This window comes from Prosopis cineraria, unplaced genomic scaffold, assembly GCF_029017545.1.
Source record: "Prosopis cineraria cultivar Desert tree isolate PC_DT_omini unplaced genomic scaffold, ASM2901754v1 PC11, whole genome shotgun sequence".
NCBI classification, from domain to species: domain Eukaryota; kingdom Viridiplantae; phylum Streptophyta; class Magnoliopsida; order Fabales; family Fabaceae; genus Prosopis; species Prosopis cineraria.
Genome location: NW_026555342.1, coordinates 9,750,694 through 9,768,289, shown reverse-complemented (window position 1 = coordinate 9,768,289; position 17,596 = coordinate 9,750,694). Strand labels below are relative to the sequence as shown.

Here is a 17,596-nt window from a genome sequence, read left to right as displayed (position 1 = left end):
CTAGGACATCCCAAGAGAAAGCTGTCGTTTGTGCAGATCACCTTGCAAATACTGGATAACTCTTTCTTAATGATCAATGTCATGTAACCTCACAAAGCTTTGCTAACCATTACAATTCAAATAAACATATGTGTGTACAAAGAAAGCCATCTGGGTTGAGCCGACCCACTTTGAAGCTCACTTATTTAGCCGCCTCATTTCCAAAACGGGTTAGCCTACATTTTTTTTTTAGTGAAAGGAGAATTTCATTCAAAAATAATCAGCATGTATAAGGAAAACATCGAATAAGCATGTTATATTTGAATTGCCAATAACCAGTCTTCTATATATATATATATATATTGAAGTACCAAAACATCACATAAGCATTTTGTATTTGACGGGGAAGGTAGCATTTACCACATTTGAAATGATCATGGTACATGCGTGAACAGAAACTAGATAGAGTTCATTTTGACATTAATATTGCAATCACTAACTACTGAGACCGAATATGTTTGGCGTGCATCGAATAGTGCTAGAAATTAAAATTAAAGGAAATGAAAAATATATTTAGAAAGAAATTGAGATAGGTGCGGTTTCTATTTTTAAAAAAGATTTTTCTACCTAGTGAACATCACATTACATTGAGCATTTGTTATTGACAAGAGAAAAGCAGCACATTTATTTCTAATCAGATGCGGCCATGGATGGATGAAGCTGATCAGCTTCAGATGGCTAATCCAAAATCTTGAAGTGATGAATCTGGAGATTGTCGACCTCACGCTTCTTGAAATCACCGTAGATTCTGTTGGCATAGTACTTGCCATAGCTGTATTCTCTGTATCTTGCAGGGTTCTGCTCATTCACAAGCTCCTCCAACGGCTTCACCACCACATGCGGATCCGGAAAGAAGAAGAATGGAATCGAAATCCTTCCCTTCTCGCTGTTCAGCACCGCCCTGTGCTCCACACTCTCGTACTTATCATTGCTCCACACCTGCACCGATCTCCACACATCACTATTTCACAGACGTTGAAGAAAGATATGCTCTTACGATCTGTAGAAAAGGATCGCGTGTCCATCTATATTTGACAAAATTAATACCTGAAGAATGTCGGCGACATTGACGACGAGAGCATTTGGGAGGGGTTTAACAGGAATCCACTCACCGTCTGATTTCCTCTTAACGTCCAATCCTACGACGTCGTCCTGGGCAAGCAGCGTCAAAGCACCGGAATCCTTGTGCCTCCCAACTCCGAGAGCCAAGTGAGGGAAGGGACATGGAGGATAGTAATTAAGTCGCAATATGCTCATCTGTTGGTCCTGGAAATATCCTTTCAATCTCTGAGCAGGTAATCCCAAGCTCAACGCAACTAGCTCCAGCAACCTGTAAGCCACCTTCTCTACTTCCCCAGCATAATCTTCCAATGTCTCCCTAGCCCCCCCAATTTTCCCGTATTCAATTCAATATTTCATCGTCTAATTCAGAAATTTTCAGAAAAGAATGCTAAGATGTAATTGTTGAAATTACCGGAATTCAGCCGGGTATTGGGGCCATCGATTGCTGATTGTCCTCAACTCCTGGTCTTGGAGATCGGGAAAGGCTGGAAATTGCACCGAGTTTTTCACAAGATAGTCGTAGATTTCTTTCCAGTCCCTGACGTTCTTAGTGTGCTCGCCGTCGTAGTAGCCCAATGGGTTCATCTCATCTCGTTTGACTTTCTTCTTCTCCTCCGGGCTTTGCTCGAAGAATTTCTTTGCACAGATCTCAACCTTCTTGTATAATTCCACGGGCACGCCGTGATTGATGACTTGGAAGAATCCCCAAGCCTGGCAGGCGCTGCCGACCTGCTGGACTAGCTCTTCATTCCAGACGGAGAGATCGATGACGGGGATTTCACCAGCGACGGCGTCGGGGTCCACTGTTTTAGGGTTGGGCCGATTGTCTGGCAATTGAACGAAGGACGGATCGATCTCTCCCATGGCTGACAGATGTCTCGCCCTCTCAAATTCGTTCTCCATATTGAATTTATATATCAGGGCGTGGAGAAAGCAAATTTTATTTTGGTTTCGATTTGGCGGACTCGTGGCATTGCATGCAGTGGAGAACTTGGACGTGTTGAAGCGACTTTTTGTCCTGGAGTGACTGAAGGATGAGAATATTCTTAATTTAGCAGTTTAAAATTTCATGAATTTAACGTCATATTTCTTATCGATTAACCATTTGACCAAATTTTCATGCGTGGGTCATCTGATTTAAATTTTTTGACCAGTTAATGTAATATTAATCGGTAGCATATAAAAAAAAAAAAGCTCTCTAATATTTAATCAAGTTTTTTTAGCCTTTCCTCTCTTGTTTCGTTTTTCGTTTCCTCTGTTCTGTCCTTTGGTTTCTTGCTTCGTTTGGTTTTTGTATTTACGTCTGGAACCTGTTTTGTTATTTAATGAAGTCTGCTTTTGGCCCAAAAAGATTTTTTAGAAGATTTTGATTCGTGATGTAATTAACTTGAATCCAGCGGATCCCATCCTTTGCAATTCAGACAAAATGCGCCTTATCTGTTTTTGAATGATAAATATGTCAATTTCTAGTCCGTTATTTTTACTCTACATATATACCCACCCTTCATGTTAAAAAAATATAAGATTTTTAAGTGCAATTAATAAGTTTTAGAAAATAACCTTAATTAGTGAGCGTAATTAATAAGATTTTTTAATTAAGATGCTTAATTAAATAAATATAAACATAAATATAATATGTAATTTAAAAATAATTAAATAACTTATGGAATCAATAAAAATGTCTTATAATATTAAATAAATGAAAAGAGTATTTCAATGAACAAGGATGTTCAAGTTTATAAATTGTAGGGTTGACGTGGGGGTGCACTGAGTTTTTCTTGGTGACAAATTTCAAGTATTTTCTTATAAAAAAGAATTAAAAAGATAATTTTTTTATAACTAAATGACAATTTGAAAGAATGACAAAAAAATATTTAAAAAATTTAATAAGAATTAGCTCGACAAAATTTTTTGAAAATTAAATTGTAAATATTAATTTAAATAATTATTAATAGAGAGTCTAACTATAAATTGAGAATTATATTTAAAATTTAAATATCTTATTTATAATTAAAAATAAAAATTTATAAATTTGTAACTGTTTAAATTGATATTTATAATTTATTTTTTAAAAAATTTTGTCAAAAACATAAATGTCATTGATTTCTTTTCTTAAGACTCAACTCATTCTCTCAAAAAAATTGAAATACTTTTGAAGTAAAAGAAACAACTTGTTTATTTGAAAGCCTAACTCCAATTCACCAATAATTTTAGTTTAGTAAGGATAATAACTAATATTTTCAAAATCAAACCGCATATTAAATCAAAAAAATCAGTGATTCACAACTCATATGATCCAATCAAATTAGACCACTAATCAAACCAATAACATAATAATTAAATTAAAAAAATTATATATATATATATATATATAATCATCTGCATATAAAAAATAAATATAAAATTATTACTTAACTTAAACATAAAATTAAATATTTTAAATTTATCATGACTTAATAAGTGATATAATACAATGTGACATCAAATAATTAAAAATTGATCATTTTTTTAAAAAATTTAAAAAAAGATTAATCATGTTCCACCCGTGATTTAGTGACTGCAGGAAATAATTTTTTATTAATCATGTTCACTAATGAATAATGATTCAAGCTTAGTGAGGATAATAAGATTCCATGGATGATTCCAGGAAATAATTTTTATTAAGATAATGATCAATGAGTGACCGCCTCGCCCACTAATCACGGATGCAGATTTGCCATATGTCGGGAGGTGTGCCCAATTAATAATTAATAAATAAATAAAAATCTAGTAAAGTTTTCAAAAACAAATTACATGTATGCATTTCTTCCAGTTTCATTTTCACCCGTGGAAATGGAAGTGGATCCCAATGGGGTTTAATCAACAACGTGAAACATGGTAAAATCAAACCTCGTGGTCCGGTAGAGTATATCAACATTGGAATGTCATGTTCCCTCTAAAATGTGACTATTTACACTAAATCTGATGTAAGAATAGGGCAAGAGATTAAAAGCACAGCTGCGTTCAAGCAGCCGCATTCATAGAACTTGAAACGACAACATGGGATAACAATTGCAGCCCATCCTGGATTTTTTGTACTGCTGTTTTTTTATCCGATCGAAGGTGCTCGGAGAGGACACCGGCTTTTTCCTGAATTGAAGTACCTGGAAGAACTTCGCGAGACTCGGCAGTGGCACTTTTTATGGCAGCTTGATATGCCTCAGTTACGTCAGATATTCCTGTGAAGACGACATTAACATGTAATTGCCGTTTGTCAAGCAAATCCTGATATGTTATTTGTAATGTCGAACAAGTCAACCTTGTTTCCAAAGATGTCAGTAACGTAGGCATCATCATTTGGACATTTACACCCGATGGCGTAATTGGAATGCCATCAATATATTATTACAAATTACAATCAGGGATGGAAGGGATGGACAGCTAACCTGTAATGAAACTGTTGGAAACTGCTTCCACATATCCTACCATTGTTTGGGCATTTACTCTGATCATCTTAGCTTTTTCAACAACATCCTCAGGCCACTCTATGTTCACGTTCTGCTCATCATTGTCTACATCTTTGGCTTTGTTAGCAGTAGACATGATGGATTTGCCAATGATCAACAATTGAGACACCGCAAAACAGCACATTTCTGATAGCCTCTGCAAAGAAATGCCAACTGTCTCACTCAAATTTCCAACAAGCTTCACATTCTTAAATAAAGAAGTTATGAAGATAATAACACTTGTTTGTTCTATTCTAGTAAATTGCAGTATATTCTCTCATACATGAACACCCTCTGAATGAAGAGATTCTAATCTCCTGGCAGTTCGCTGGATTATATCATTTACATTTAGTCCACCCAAGGTGCTGGTAAAACTGCAAGACATATATAGGAAGAGCCAATTAGAATTAGGGCATACAATATAATGAAGACCTCGCATTCAAATTATCTTCTTTTTCTAGCTTGTTCATACTCATATTTCCAATCTCTTGCATATACAAACGCAAATTTGGGCACATCAGAAATGGAACGGATTTAATTCTCTGGTATGCAGTAACAATCACGGGTGATAAAAGTAGGACGGTAAAACAGGGGAGTGGTTAGATACCCTGCAGCCATTTCAGCAGCGTTGCAGACACTTGAGTCATGTAAATTCTTCATCTCGTCACTGCTTCCCTCATTTCCCTTTTCTACTTTCTTTCCTTTGCTTAAATCAACATTGCTTCCATCATTTTCAGCACTCAAATTGAAAATCTGTTGGACCTCTTTAAGCTTCCCATCATATAAATATTTTTGTTCTGGTGATAACTTTGTTTTTCTTCGGTTGAATAATAGGGCATAATGACTAGACAAAGCCTCCAGTTCCTGACACACATATTAAATGCTTTGCTAAAGCCATAATATCAACAACGATACATTAGTATATTCTGCTAAGGTTACCTCCAACTGCTCTGGGCCTCCATATATGTAAAAGCATCTATCAAAGGTCATTTCCTCTAATGATTGATCCTCATCTTTTTGCTCTTCAGCTTCTTTATCAGCCTTCTCGACCTCAATTCCAGTTTCAGTAATTAACAAGTCCATTGTCTCCTTACCAACATATTCTAGTACTTGCATTCCCTTTGCAGTAAAAGCTTTACCAGTCTGTCACATGACAGCAAAAAATAAGCTCATAACTTTCAAGAAGCAGCGACTATCATATGAAAAAATGACCAAAAGTTTTCCAAACCTCTAATAGGGACGGCACACCAGAACCAACTGTTGCTGGTGCAACCTGCTGCACAGAACCTGCAAGGTTTGCAGCTGACCTGAAGAACATAAATATCTATTAATTTTTTTTTTTTAAGTTTAATCACCACAATAGACACAACACTCTGTTGTATAGTAGGAAACGAGTGTCTTTCTTTCCAACACCAACAAGTTATACTTGGAACTTCAACGACTCAGTGGTGTCTATCAAAGAAAATGAAAGACAGAATTCTCTTGAACTATAATAGCCCGTTTGGTTCTTGGAGTTGCAGGGAATATGATGCAATGTAATGATACGCAGTGGAATGTAATGCAACAAGGATTACAGATTGCTCTCTCTTTCACTCTCAGCCACAAAGACAAAAATGACCAATGATGTCCAAAAGGTGAGATCTGAAGGAAAAGTGAGAAAGCAGAACGGCAAGGAGCACAGTGATGGTGATAAGAGCACAATGATGGAGGCCTTGTCGGTGGTGTCAACATGGTGAAGGGAAAGGAACGCTTCCAGATCTATGAGATGCAATGACATCTAGATCCGTCACTTCATTCTAAATCTTCGTTCCACAAGGCAGGGGCATGACAGCTGATGGCAAACGTTTCACTGGTGGTGCTGGTGTGAAGGTTGACGTTGGTGACTGATGATGTTGCCGCAGGAGGGGGACTAGCAATGGAGAAAGCAGAGGGATTACCTGATTTTTTAAGGGTAAAAGTGACTTTTACTCATCATGTAATCCCCATTCATGAGGCCTGGCTATGTAATCAGGATGCACCGTTTTAAGGGAATCTGGACTACATAATGTAATTCCTTTTACATTACTAAGTCCAACCAAACATCAGGAATAAGCAAAGTGCATCAGGAATCCTGATGGATGCAATTGGACCAAACGGGCACTAAACTTATGGGAAAGCGGAGATACACTGTCATCAAATAAACAATACAAAGCCTTTCTCAGTCAACAGAATAAGCTAGAATATGTTTAAGACCTACTAATTAAACACAAGGTTCAGGTTTTAAACTTGCTAATTTTGGCACATGGCTTTGAAGGCAACTGCAGAGCACAATTAATCATACAACACAGACTGAAATCTGTACTCCACAACTCATAAATATCACTAAACAAAACCATAGACATGAAGGTCACTTTGGTTTTGGGAATCCAAATCAGCGAAGAATATAGCTATCATTGACTGTATAAAGTTCGTGCACCTACATTGGTGCAACCCAAATGTTTTTTTCAAAGGAATTAATCATACCTTTGAACTAAATCAGTGCCCCCTCTCCATGCACTTCCTAAAGCATTCCATGCTCCTGATGTTAAATTTTCCACAGAATTATCAAACACCTTCAGACCCTGCAAACATTATGGAGCTCAAATCTAGGTGCTTGATGCTTAAAACAAGGAAAATAGTAGTGACAATTTGATTCATGGTTTGGGCACCCTACACACAACACATCCCCATTAATGTAAAATTTAGCTTCATTAATCAGTCAAATCTACCAAAAGAAGACTCAACTCTCCCCTTTCATCTTCAAAAACTTTTATTCAAATGATAGTCAAAACTTTGAGTCCGATTAAGAGAGGTAGAGGAAGGCCTAAGAGAACACTCTTGGAAGTTATTGAATGTGATCTCTTAATTAATAATATTTCTAAAAGCTTGATAAATGATAGCGCACAATGACGTCTTGCAATCCATGTAGCCGACCCCACCTAGTGGGATAAAGGCTTGTTGTTATTGATGTTGTTGTTGATAGTCAAATTGCCCCTAAAAATAACTTAAATGACTCCAAATTGATTTAAAACTTCACTATAAACCTCTAAAATGTTTGGAGCCATCAATTTGCATGCACAATAACAAAGATACAAAGGCATGTTTTGCAGCCACTTCAATTGTTCAACTACATCAAATCATCAAGTCTCTTTATTTTTCCGAGCAATGTGGTCAGTGGCCTACAATTCATAACAATTCCAAGGCCCAAACTAAAATAGAATAAGTCACAACTAGAAGAAAGTAAGTTGGTTATGTACAAGAGAATAGGTTCAAGGCTTTTATCAAGCCATAATTTCACAAGCAAGCAGGCAACTAACTTGGCAGCGAATATATAAATCTGAAACTGTAGATTGCATATTCACTAATTCAATTTCAAACCATAGACCTTAGGGATGAAAGAAAAGGCAACACTAACAATGGCCAAGCATTTATAAACAAAGAATCTCATTGGCTCTTATATGGAATCCATTAAAGATCTAGCATCAACATCGTTGGGGGGAAAACAAAAGGTTCCTTTTATGCCTTGCCTGGCTAAGTATTGTCTCTTCGCTAGCTTTCTCCAATTTTTCCAGAGTAGATTTTCGTAGTTTGTCATTTTCATCTTCACTTTCCTTTTCAGTTAAAGCTACATCTTCCCCTTCCATCTCTTTAGAAGATTTTGAATCTTCAGAAGTGTTTTGTATCTCAGCAATGGTTTTGGATGCTGTCTCAGCAACTACAGCAGCCTGTGTTGCAAGATAGAGGAGCAAAATAGCATGATAAAATGGTATTGAAAAGAATACTAAATTTCAAGGTGAGTTAAAAAAAGAATAACACAAAACACATTTTAGGATCTTTAAGTTTGCATATAAACCCCAAAACACTAATAGAGTTAAAGAAAAGCAATGGACTCTTATTTCACCCAATCAAAGCTGAATATGCAAATATAAGGCGCTTATGCTTTGAGCTCATACATATGTATCAGCTCCAATTCTTCAAATCCGATTCAACAAGATTCAACTTCCATACCATAGAATGCCTAACAGATGTTATCTGTATCCTTTCTCCCCCTTCTCCCTCTCGTTTCTTCCCATATTGTTGCTTTGCTTGAAAAATTTTACCTAATTGTGTGAGATTTTGATGGCAAAAATCGAGCTTCAAGGATAATCAAAGTAGGCATAACATTCAAATTGAGCTAAAACGATTCAAAGCGGCTAATTGTACAAGCCTTAAGTCCAGAACGACTAAAAAGTTAAATTTTACAATATGTTAGATGCAATTGTCAATCATTTCAATACGCATCGCGAGAAAATCTGAAAGAGATGTTGAATCATAGCCTCGACAAGAAAATAGAAATCAAAATACAGATAATGAAATGCTTCATTAGATAGCAAACGAAAAGCATTCCAAACATACATTGCGTGAGATCTCCTCGGCAGCGGCGGTAGCGGCCTTTTGAAGATCTGAGAGGACGGAAAAAGAAAGACCCCAACGGCCCCAAGCTCCACCGCCACCAGTAGTGGGTGGAGGCGGGGCTGCCTCTTCGGCTTTTGCTTGTTCTGCAACTTCCTTCTTCTCCTCTTCCATCTCAGATTCCCAGAAAACTTCAACGATCTTCTTACTTCTTTTCTTCCTTTCAAAAGCTAAACCCCAAAAAAATGGTTTAATCTCGTTTGGTTGGAGGTGAAACCCTTTCCAGCGCACTGGTGAAGGCAGCGCTCTGAAAACGACTTTGTTCCAGGAGACTTTCTTTCTTTCTTTCTTTTTTTTTAAAAAAATATTTATTTCTGATTTCTGAGGCTTACTGGGCTTTTCAATCAAAACCATTCGATCTCGATTCTGAAATCCAAAGCCCAAGTCCAAAAAAAATCTTGAACAATTATTCAAATTTAAAATTTTCATCTTTATAGTTTTATTAATTTTTAAGATTTACTTTTTTTGTTTAATCCTTATCATGAAACAAAACATAAATGAAAATTTAGCAGTAAGAATTAAGTTAAGATTATATTAAATTATAATAATTTAATTAAAAATCATACAAATTAAAAAGACGTTCAAACCTCAATTTGACAATAAGTTTGTCCTGCCTATGTATTTGGTCATAAACTAACATTATTTTTTTAAAAAAAATGCTGTTAAACATGAAATGACTATAATGTTAACTATTATTCTAAATTTGCACCACTCGTCAAAAAATAAAATAAAAATTGTATTGTCCAAGTCCTACCTTTAACATTATATTTGGCCGAAGTGAAATGAAATTTTCTCTCCCTTTTGTTTGGATTAAAAAATAAAGAGGAGATGCTTCTCCTCCCTTGTCTAGAAGAAGTACAATTAAGGGACGGAGAGATGATGTGATCCTATGTGGCAATTTAGTTGGCATCCAAGTTGTTATTCTAAGTGGCATTCAATTTGGCATCCTATGTGTCAATGAAGTCCTAAATAATAGCATATGTGGCATTCAATCCTACATGGCAACGTACATGGCAATCATGTCATAAGTGACATGTTATGTTACTCAATCATCCAAGTAGGGAAAAGCTTAGGTGAAGATATTCATAATCAAGAAATTTCAAGATGTGTTAGGAGCCCAAATCAGCCCAAATCACTATATCAAGGACCCAATAAATAAGTATATACTTGGAGGGGGTAAATTGGACAATAATCTTGCACATTTAAGGCCAAATGCATATCCCAATATACCATGGGAATTTGAGTGTGAATAGTATTCAAAAGACCAAGTCTTACTGGATTTAATGAGAGCTTTATACGGGCTTATGAAAGGCACTACATGAAGACCAATCCAATTAATCCAATTAAAGCCTATTTATGTTAATTACGTTATAGTTTTTCTATTTTTAATGTATTTTCGCACCTATTTTTTTTAAGTTAGTATTTTAGGCCCTAATAGCCTATAATAGGTTTTTGGACTAAAGTCATTCATTAAAGCTTACTTAGAAGTCCTTCTATGATTAGGATTTTTAGTTAGAGTCAGAGTCTTTTCTTATAAATACCTCTCTATTGAATTGAGAGAGGACAATAAATTTTGATTAATATAATTTTGAATCTCACTTAAACTTGTGAGGCTATTTCAATTATCATTATTTTTTATAAGATAACATATCATGAGATTTTAATTTATTGTAAGTTATCTTTCAGCAACCTTTTATAAAAAGAGAAAATTTTAATGAATCCCCGTTGGGGGGGGACCTCCACTCTGATTAAGGAGATCTCGAGGGATTTTTCATTTTTCTCTCTTCCTTGCCTTGCCTTCCCTTACTTTTTCTCACCTCCTTTCAAAATTCTCGCCTCTCCTCCAACCAATGTAGTGTTGTCTCGTAAAAGTAGATTATCAAAAGCAAAAAAGAAATAAAGCAGAGACATGCCTGTAGGACTGTTAAGAACTAAAGAAAGCAAATAAATCTATTAAATAAATTAGAGCAAGAATCTCACTCTAAAAATATTTAATAGCCAAAGTAGGAGAATCTCCAGGAGAAATAGTATTTTATTTTCTCAATGTCTAGCTATGATAGAAGCTAGTCCATTTATAATGTAGAAATTACAGCAAAATAATAAATAAATAATAAGAAAATATCCCAACATATCTGGGATAATAACTGACTCAAATAGAAATTGACTCAACAAACTAAACATGATCAAAAGTTGATCCACTTATTTAGCCAACTACTGAAAATGAATTAATTAAATAAAAGGCAACTTAATTCTGCTCTAACTTCCTCCCCTTTCTTCTCTGATACGTCAATAGTGGATATTGACGTTGATGCAGCATGCTATCAATACCCCCGTCCTGAAAAATAGACTTGTCCTCAAGTCAAAAAGTGGGAAATTGAATGGCTATTAAATCATAGTCTTCCCAGCTTGCATCTTCAAGAGGATGATTATCCCATTGAATTAAAATTTTCAGAATACCTCCTGGTGTCCAGCGGTGATTCAGTACCTTTGAGGGCGTAAGGAGGAGCTCCAGATTTGCAGAAAGAGGTAAAGGTGCTGGTGGTGAAGATGGTTGCTGCCCATGAGTAGGCCGAAGTAGGGAGACATGAAAAATAGGGTGCACCTTAAACTCAAGAGGCAAGTCAAGCTCATAAGCAACTGTTCCAATACGCCTCACAATTGTATAAGGTCTAAAAAATTAGGGGGACAATTTTTCATTCTTACGTCTAGCTAAGGACTTTTGGCGATAAGGTTAAAGACGTAGAAAAACTGCATCCCCTGGTTGAAATTGAAGGTCCCACCTATACTGATCTGCTTATTCTTTCATCCTATCTTGTGCTTTCTTTAAGTTATCACGTAGTATTTTAAGCATGGCATCACGTAGCTCCAGTTGCTCCTCTAAATCTGCAACTAATGTTTCTCCTTTAACATAAGGGCACAAAGGAGGAGGATCACGCCCATAAACTAGTTTAAATGGAGTAGTGTTTGCTGAGGAGTGAAAGCTGATATTAAATGAGAATTCAGCCTAGCAGAGAAATTTACTCCATAATTTAGGTTGCTCATGAGCAAAGCATCATAAATAGGTCTCCAAACAACGATTTACTACCTCGGTTTGGCCATCGGATTGTGGGTGATAAGCTGTACTCATGTTTAAGCGTGTCTGGCTCAAGCAAAAAAGTTCTTGCCAAAAAGCACTTAGAAAAATGGTGTCACGATCTGAAACGATTGACCAAGGAATACCATGCAACCGTACAATCTCTTGATAAAATAAACCAGCCACAGTTTTTGCAGAATAAGGATGTGACAAAGCAATGAAATGGCTGTATTTACTGAGCCGATCAACCACCACCAAGATAACATCAAAACCTCTAAACTTTGGGAGCCCTGTGATAAAGTTAAGAGATATGTCCTCCCAAATGTGCTTCGGAATAGGGAGTGGGTTAAGGAGTCCAGCAGGAGCAAGAGTTTCATATTTATGTTGTTGACAAATTAAACATCTTTATACAAAATGTTTAACATCTGTTTTCATACCTCGCCAATGCACACTTAATCCTAATCGCTTCAAGGTCTTTAGGAACCCTCCATGACCACCTGTTAGAGTCGTATGTGCTTCTTCTAAAAATTTAGCTCGTAATTGAGTATCATTTGGAATCACAAGTCGTCCCTTAAAATATAATATGCCTTCCACCAAGCTGTGATGTGGGTGAGATTGTGGATTTATTTGTAATGCATCTACAATAGCTTTGGTTTCAAGGTCTGTCATTAATGCTGTAGGGAATTGTTGTAAGGCATCTGCTAGAGGGATGACAATCTAAAAAAAATTAGCATGTTGAGGCCTTCGTGATAGTGAATCAGCTGCTATATTGTCCTTTCCTGCTTTGTATATGATGGTAAAATTGAAAGGAAGAAGCTTAAGTGTAACAGCCCTCCTGGGTCACCACTGCCTCTCCAGGGTCTTTTCCCAGGCGCTGGACAACACACATGTCACCACATGATTGCCGGCTTTCCCACTGGTGGTACAGTGGTTATTCCTCACCCCATCCTCACGGGGGTCTTTTGGAACCTCCCCAGACTCGAACCTCCAACCTCTACTTCATTAAGGTGGTAGAGGTTGGAGGTTCGAGTCTGGGGAGGTTCCAAAAGACCCCCGTGAGGGTGGGGTGAGGAATAACCACTGTACCATCAGTGGGAAAGCCGGCAATCATGTGGTGACATGTGTGTTGTCCAGCGCCTGGGAAAAGACCCTGGAGAGGCAGTGGTGACCCAGGAGGGCTGTTACATAAAAGGCGCCTTTTATGTAACAGCACGGAGCCACCCCTTGGGCCTCGACTCGGTACTGGACTCTGGCCCATCACTGGACCAAAGCCGACTTTCCCACAGGTGGTACTGTGGTTATTCCTCACCACTGCCTCTCCAGGGTCTTTTGGAACCTCCCCAGACTCGAACCTCCAACCTCTACCACCTTAACAAAGTTAAGGCTAAGTCTGGTACCATTGAGTATGGTACCAGACTTAGCCTTAACTTTGTTAAGGTGGTAGAGGTTGGAGGTTCGAGTCTGGGGAGGTTCCAAAAGACCCTGGAGAGGCAGTGGTGAGGAATAACCACAGTACCACCTGTGGGAAAGTCGGCTTTGGTCCAGTGATGGGCCAGAGTCCAGTACCGAGTCGAGGCCCAAGGGGTGGCTCCGTGCTGTTACATAAAGCATCATTCACTGCTGGGAATTGGTGAGGGTGTTCTGTTCCAAGAGGTACTTAAGGCTGCAATGATCAGTTTGGACATAGAAATGACGACCAAGTAGGTAGTGGTGCCATTGTTGAATTGCAAGCACTAGAGCCAATAGCTCCCTATCATATGTGGACTTATACCTGTTGGAAAAAGAGAATCCCTTGCTGAAATAAGATATTAGATGTCCTTCTTGAACTAGGATAGCACCAATACCCTCCATTGAAGCATCACACTGAATGGTGAAAGGAAGATGAAAGTTTGGCAATTGCAACACCAGTGTGGTGGTCATTACTAATTTTAATGCCTCAAAAGCTTTTTGTGCCTATTCAGACTAATAAAAAGAATTTTTCTTGGTTAGTTCAGTCAAGGGTCTAACGATAATACCATAGTTTTTGACAAAATGCCTGTAATAACCAGTGAGCCTTAGGAACCCACGGAGCTCTTTTACAGATTTGGGAGCAGGCCGTTGCACTACTATAGTTATTTTCTCAGAATCCACTTCAACCCCTTGGGCAGAAACCATATGGCCCAAGTAGCTAATTTGAGTTTGGCCTAACGAGCATTTTTTTGCATTAGCAAAGAAGGATTGCTTTTGTAGAATCTGAAATACTGTGGTTAGATGTTGTAAATGCTGTTGGGGGAAGCACTGTACACTAAGATGTCATCAAAAAATACCAACATGAATTTCCATAAATAAGGCCTGAATAAGTCATTCATAATAGATTGGAAGGTAGTTGGCGCGTTAGTTAAACCAAATGGCATAACTAAAAATTCATAGTGGCCTGAGTGAGTGCGAAAAGCTGTTTTGTGTACATCCTCCCGTAGAACTCAGATTTGATGATATCTAGATCGTAAATCAATTTTTGAGAAGTAGACAGCCCCATGTAATTCATCTAAGAGTTCATTAATATTGAGAATAAGGTACTTATCTGGTATGGTGATTTGATTAAGACACCTGTAGTCAATGCAGAGGCGCCACGAACCATCTTTTTTGCCAACGAGTAGCACAGGACTGGCAAAAGGACTGGTGCTAGGTCGTATGAATCCACTTTATAGCAAGCTCTCAATTTGAGCTTCAATCTCATCCTTCTGGTAATAAGGGTAACGATATGGCCGTAGATTAGGAGGTGTAGCATTTGGGAATAGCTTGATGGCATGGTAATGATCTCGAGGTGGTGGCAGGCACCTTGGCTCAGAAAAGACATCAGCAAAATCATGAAAAATTCTATTAATATTCAAGTGTCCTGATATGTTCTTCTTATTTGATTCCTGAGTAAGAAGCATGCTATGGAGATGGACTGAAACATCACTGTTAGTAGGTAGGCCTTGCAGCTTATATTTCTTCCCATTTAGCCAAAAAATCATAAACATTTTGTTCCAATTAGCTTGCACAATGTTCAGTGACGCTAACCATTTAATACCCAGTACCAAATCAGAACCACCCAAGGAGAACGGGTAGAAATCTTGCTGAATAGTTAAATCAGAAATTGTTACCTCAACCATTGGGCAAACCTGATGGCATTTCACTCTACTACCATTACCAATTTGAACTCCAAAAGTTGGAACCGTCTGCACGGGGAGCTGTAATTCGGATACCACTGCGTCTGAGATAAAATTGTGCGTGGAGCCACTATCAACTAAAATCAGGACAGTGCGACCCTTGAGCGTGCCTTGAAGTTTCATTGTGGCTGTCGAATACTATCCTAGAATCGCATTAAATGAGATTTTGGCCCCCTCTGGTTCCATTTCTGTCTCGGCTCCTTCGTGTAGGGGAGTTAGAATTTCTTCACCTTCTTCAGAAATTTCCAGCAAAGAAAAAGAAGCATTGCAGCGATGCCCAGGTCGGAAAATAGCCCCACACCGGAAGCACAGACCCTTATCTCGCCGGTTTTGATGTTCCACATCTTCAGGAGATTCTCATGACTGTTGAGGAGTTTTTAGGAGTGGTCGAGGCCGAAGGAGCTGGTTGGGAGGGATACGCAAATGAAGCCAGTGAGAGGGAGTCTCTGGAATCACGAAATCACGTGTAAATTGGGACTGATTTGGGCGATTTTGGGAGTATGAAGAATTGGGCCTGGGCTCACGTGAATTTTAAGCTTTTTTCTCAAATTCCAGGGCCAAACTTGCAGCTTTAAACACTGTTCTAAGTTTTTAAATGCGTATATCAGCTTTTAATTCTTCCTTGAGGCCACCTAGAAAAATACCTAAGAGGCAGTGCTCTGGCCAGTTGCAAAGTCGTGCTACCCGCCTAGTAAATTCTTGACGGTATTCCTGTACCGATCCAATTTGTTTGATGGTCGGAAGGTGCTCGTCCGGTTTTGATATTTAGGAGGCCTATAGTGCTCTTGTAATGTCTTGACTAACTCATCCCAGTACAACAAGGTACGTTCTAAATTTACCCATGAGAATAAATCCAAAGCATCTCCTTCTAGATTCATTGAAGCAACATCAACTTTCGAATCTTCCGGTGTTTGATAATACCGAAAAAATTTTTCAGCCTTCGAAATCCATCTTCAGGGATCTCCTCCTCTAAATTTTGAAAATTCAATTTTTGTATAGGGTGGACATGGGCCCCTTCGGTCATGATCATCTTCACTATCATCTTTCCAGTGTGAGCGCCTATAGTGACTCTCCATGGTTCGCTTGCCTCTACTTGTTGCAGAAGCCTCAAGGGCCTCTATCTTCTCTTTCAACAAATCAAGTGTCTCTAATTTGGAGGCGATTGTTGATAATGGATCTCTTGAAAATGGATTGACTACAGATTCATTGCGTGGGGGGTTATTGGAGGAAGTGGTGTTAGGATCGATGGTTTTCGTTACCGGAGTGTGTGGTCACCATGTTGATAGAACCTAGCTCAGATACCAAATTGTTAAGAACTAAAGAAAGCAAATAAATCTATTAAATAAATTAAAGTAAGAATCTCACTCTAAAAATATTTAATAGCCAAAGTAGGAGAATCTCCAGGAGAAATCGTATTTTATTTTCTCAATGTCTAGCTATGATAGAAGCTAGTCCATTTATAATGCAAAAATTATAGCAAAATAATAAATAAATAATAAGAAAATATCCCAACATATCTGGGATAATAACTGACTCAAACAGAAATTGACTCAACAAACTAAACATGATCAAAAGTTGATCCACTTATTTAGCCAACTACTGAAAAGGAATTAATTAAATAAAAAGTAACTTAATTCTGCTATAACTTCCTCCCCTTTCTTCTCTGATACATCAATAGTGGATATTGACGTTAACGCAGCATGCTATCAAAGACTCAACTGTTACAAAAATAAGGATGAATTTTACAAAAAAAAAAAAAAAAGAATGCACCATGCGGACCTCGAGTATTATTTTTAAAACTAAATTTTAACACTAATTTATGGATCCATTGGTTTTTTAAAAAATAGAAGTGCCAGAATGGGAAAAACGGATTGATTGAACTTTCTTTTAATTTCGTTATGCTATCCTAGGTTTTTAAAGCAGCTCGTACGCACCTCTATTGGGGCCATATTTTCTACCCAAAATTCAAAGCAGGATTTGAACTCACTACTTCTAGTCAGACTTGCGGTTAATGATTTGTTTGCACTTCTTAGCAAGTAATATCTAACAAAAAAGATTATATAAATTCTGTTTTTCAAATCAGTTTAACCTATTTTTAAATGAAGATGAGGGAAAACGGGTTCAAATTGAATCATTCAAATAATATCAATGAGGTTGTTGGTCCAAAATACACACACACACACATCAACGAGGTCAAGGATGCTATACTAGGGCTTGAAAATACATATGCATATGAGAAGATGAAGCTCAATAAAAGCATTCCAAGAAGATTTGAG

The 17,596-nt window shown here is 37.5% G+C and overlaps 3 protein-coding genes across 3 annotated transcripts; all 3 read right to left on the bottom strand.

The window, feature by feature from the left end:
- Positions 1-530: 530 nt before the first annotated feature.
- Positions 531-2,019, bottom strand: LOC129285831 (protein DMR6-LIKE OXYGENASE 2-like). Its single transcript, XM_054921755.1, has 3 exons — positions 1,514-2,019; positions 1,087-1,417; positions 531-978 (listed from the first exon to the last, which is right to left on the bottom strand). Exons 1-3 carry the CDS (start codon positions 2,002-2,004, stop codon positions 718-720), a joined length of 1,083 nt encoding a protein of 360 aa, XP_054777730.1. The 5' UTR covers positions 2,005-2,019; the 3' UTR covers positions 531-717.
- Positions 2,020-3,972: 1,953 nt separating this feature from the next.
- LOC129287184 (uncharacterized) lies at positions 3,973-9,321 on the bottom strand. The gene is made up of 9 exons (XM_054923375.1): positions 9,000-9,321; positions 8,132-8,329; positions 7,089-7,186; positions 5,815-5,893; positions 5,526-5,729; positions 5,194-5,450; positions 4,870-4,960; positions 4,527-4,743; positions 3,973-4,319 (listed from the first exon to the last, which is right to left on the bottom strand). The coding sequence occupies exons 1-9, from the start codon at positions 9,168-9,170 to the stop codon at positions 4,105-4,107; spliced, it is 1,530 nt and encodes a 509-aa protein (XP_054779350.1). The 5' UTR covers positions 9,171-9,321; the 3' UTR covers positions 3,973-4,104.
- Positions 9,322-11,415: 2,094 nt separating this feature from the next.
- Positions 11,416-12,798, bottom strand: LOC129286074 (uncharacterized). Its single transcript, XM_054922111.1, has 4 exons — positions 12,567-12,798; positions 12,142-12,419; positions 11,892-12,060; positions 11,416-11,693 (listed from the first exon to the last, which is right to left on the bottom strand). Exons 1-4 carry the CDS (start codon positions 12,796-12,798, stop codon positions 11,416-11,418), a joined length of 957 nt encoding a protein of 318 aa, XP_054778086.1.
- Between the last annotated feature and the right edge of the window lie 4,798 nt (positions 12,799-17,596).